Raw genomic sequence first — 1052 nt, 5'->3', positions numbered from 1 at the left:
AGGGGGGGGGACCCCCGCCCCCCCCTGGGCAGCCTGGGCCAATGCCCCACTGCTCTTTCAGTAACGAAATTCTTCCTTACATCCAGTCAGAGCCTCCTCTGGCACAACTTGAGCCCATTGCCTCTTGTCCTCTTGCTAGTAACCTGGGAGAAGAGACCAACCCCCACCTCACTCCAGCCTCCTGTCAGGGAGTTGTAGAGAGCAGGAAGGTCTCCCCTGAGCCTCCTCTTCTCTAGACTAAACAACCCCAGGTCCTTCAGTCGCTCTTCATGAGCCATATTCCCCAGACCCTTCACCAGCTTTGTTGCTCTTCTCTGGACCCACTCCAGCACTTCAATGTCCTCCTGATCCTGTGGTGCCCAAAACTGACCCCAGTGCTCAAGCTGTGGCCTTACCAAGTACAGGGGAGAAGAGAAGGCTCTGGGGAGACCTCATTGGGGTCTTCCAGTATCTGAAGGGGGCCTGTCAGAAGCTGTGGAAGGACTCTTTAAAAGGGCTTGTAGTGATAGGAAAAGGAGTAGTGGTTTTAAATGAGGGGAGATTTAGATTAAAAATTAGGAAGAAGTTCTTTGCTATGAGGGTGGTGAGACTCTGGTCAGGGAAGCTGTGGATGCTCCATCCCTGGAGGTGTCCAAGACCAGGCTGGATGGGGCTTTGAGCAACCTAGTTTAATGGGAGGTGTCCCTACCCGTGGCAGGGGGTTGGACTAGGTGATCTTTCAGGTCCCTTCCAACCCCTTCTGTGGTCCTGTGACCTCCCCATGGCTCAGCCCCCTCCCAACACGCTCTCCTCTCCTCTGCCACAGGTTGTTACCAACAGGGATACCCAGGAGACCTTGCTCTGCATCGCCTTCGTTTTCGAGGTGTCCACCAGCGAGCACGGCGCCCAGCACCACGTGTACAAGTTGGTCAAGGACTAGGGGCCCTCGGGGACGGGCGGGGGCACGAGGGGCACGCAGGGGAGGGAGGGGGCCACGCTGAAAAGCCGCCCGTGCCCGTTGCCTTGGGAGAAGTCATTTGAAGAGAAGAGGCGGAGGAGGAGGAGGAGGAGGA

The 1052-nt window shown here is 57.0% G+C and overlaps 1 protein-coding gene across 1 annotated transcript in view; it reads left to right on the top strand.

The window, feature by feature from the left end:
* The window catches only part of LOC103778852 (transcriptional enhancer factor TEF-5-like), a gene marked incomplete at its 5' end in the record, with an annotated part of 7767 nt that extends 6848 nt beyond the window's left edge, over positions 1 to 919 (top strand). The window contains 1 exon segment of the mRNA XM_008946467.1: positions 806 to 919. Within this exon segment, the coding sequence (XP_008944715.1) occupies positions 806 to 919 (114 nt within the window).
* Between the last annotated feature and the right edge of the window lie 133 nt (positions 920 to 1052).

Source organism: Merops nubicus, unplaced genomic scaffold (genome assembly GCF_000691845.1).
Source record: "Merops nubicus isolate BGI_N331 unplaced genomic scaffold, ASM69184v1 scaffold13998, whole genome shotgun sequence".
Taxonomy (NCBI): domain Eukaryota; kingdom Metazoa; phylum Chordata; class Aves; order Coraciiformes; family Meropidae; genus Merops; species Merops nubicus.
Note: the sequence above shows the minus strand (reverse complement) of the source record. Positions and strands in the feature narration are given on the sequence as shown.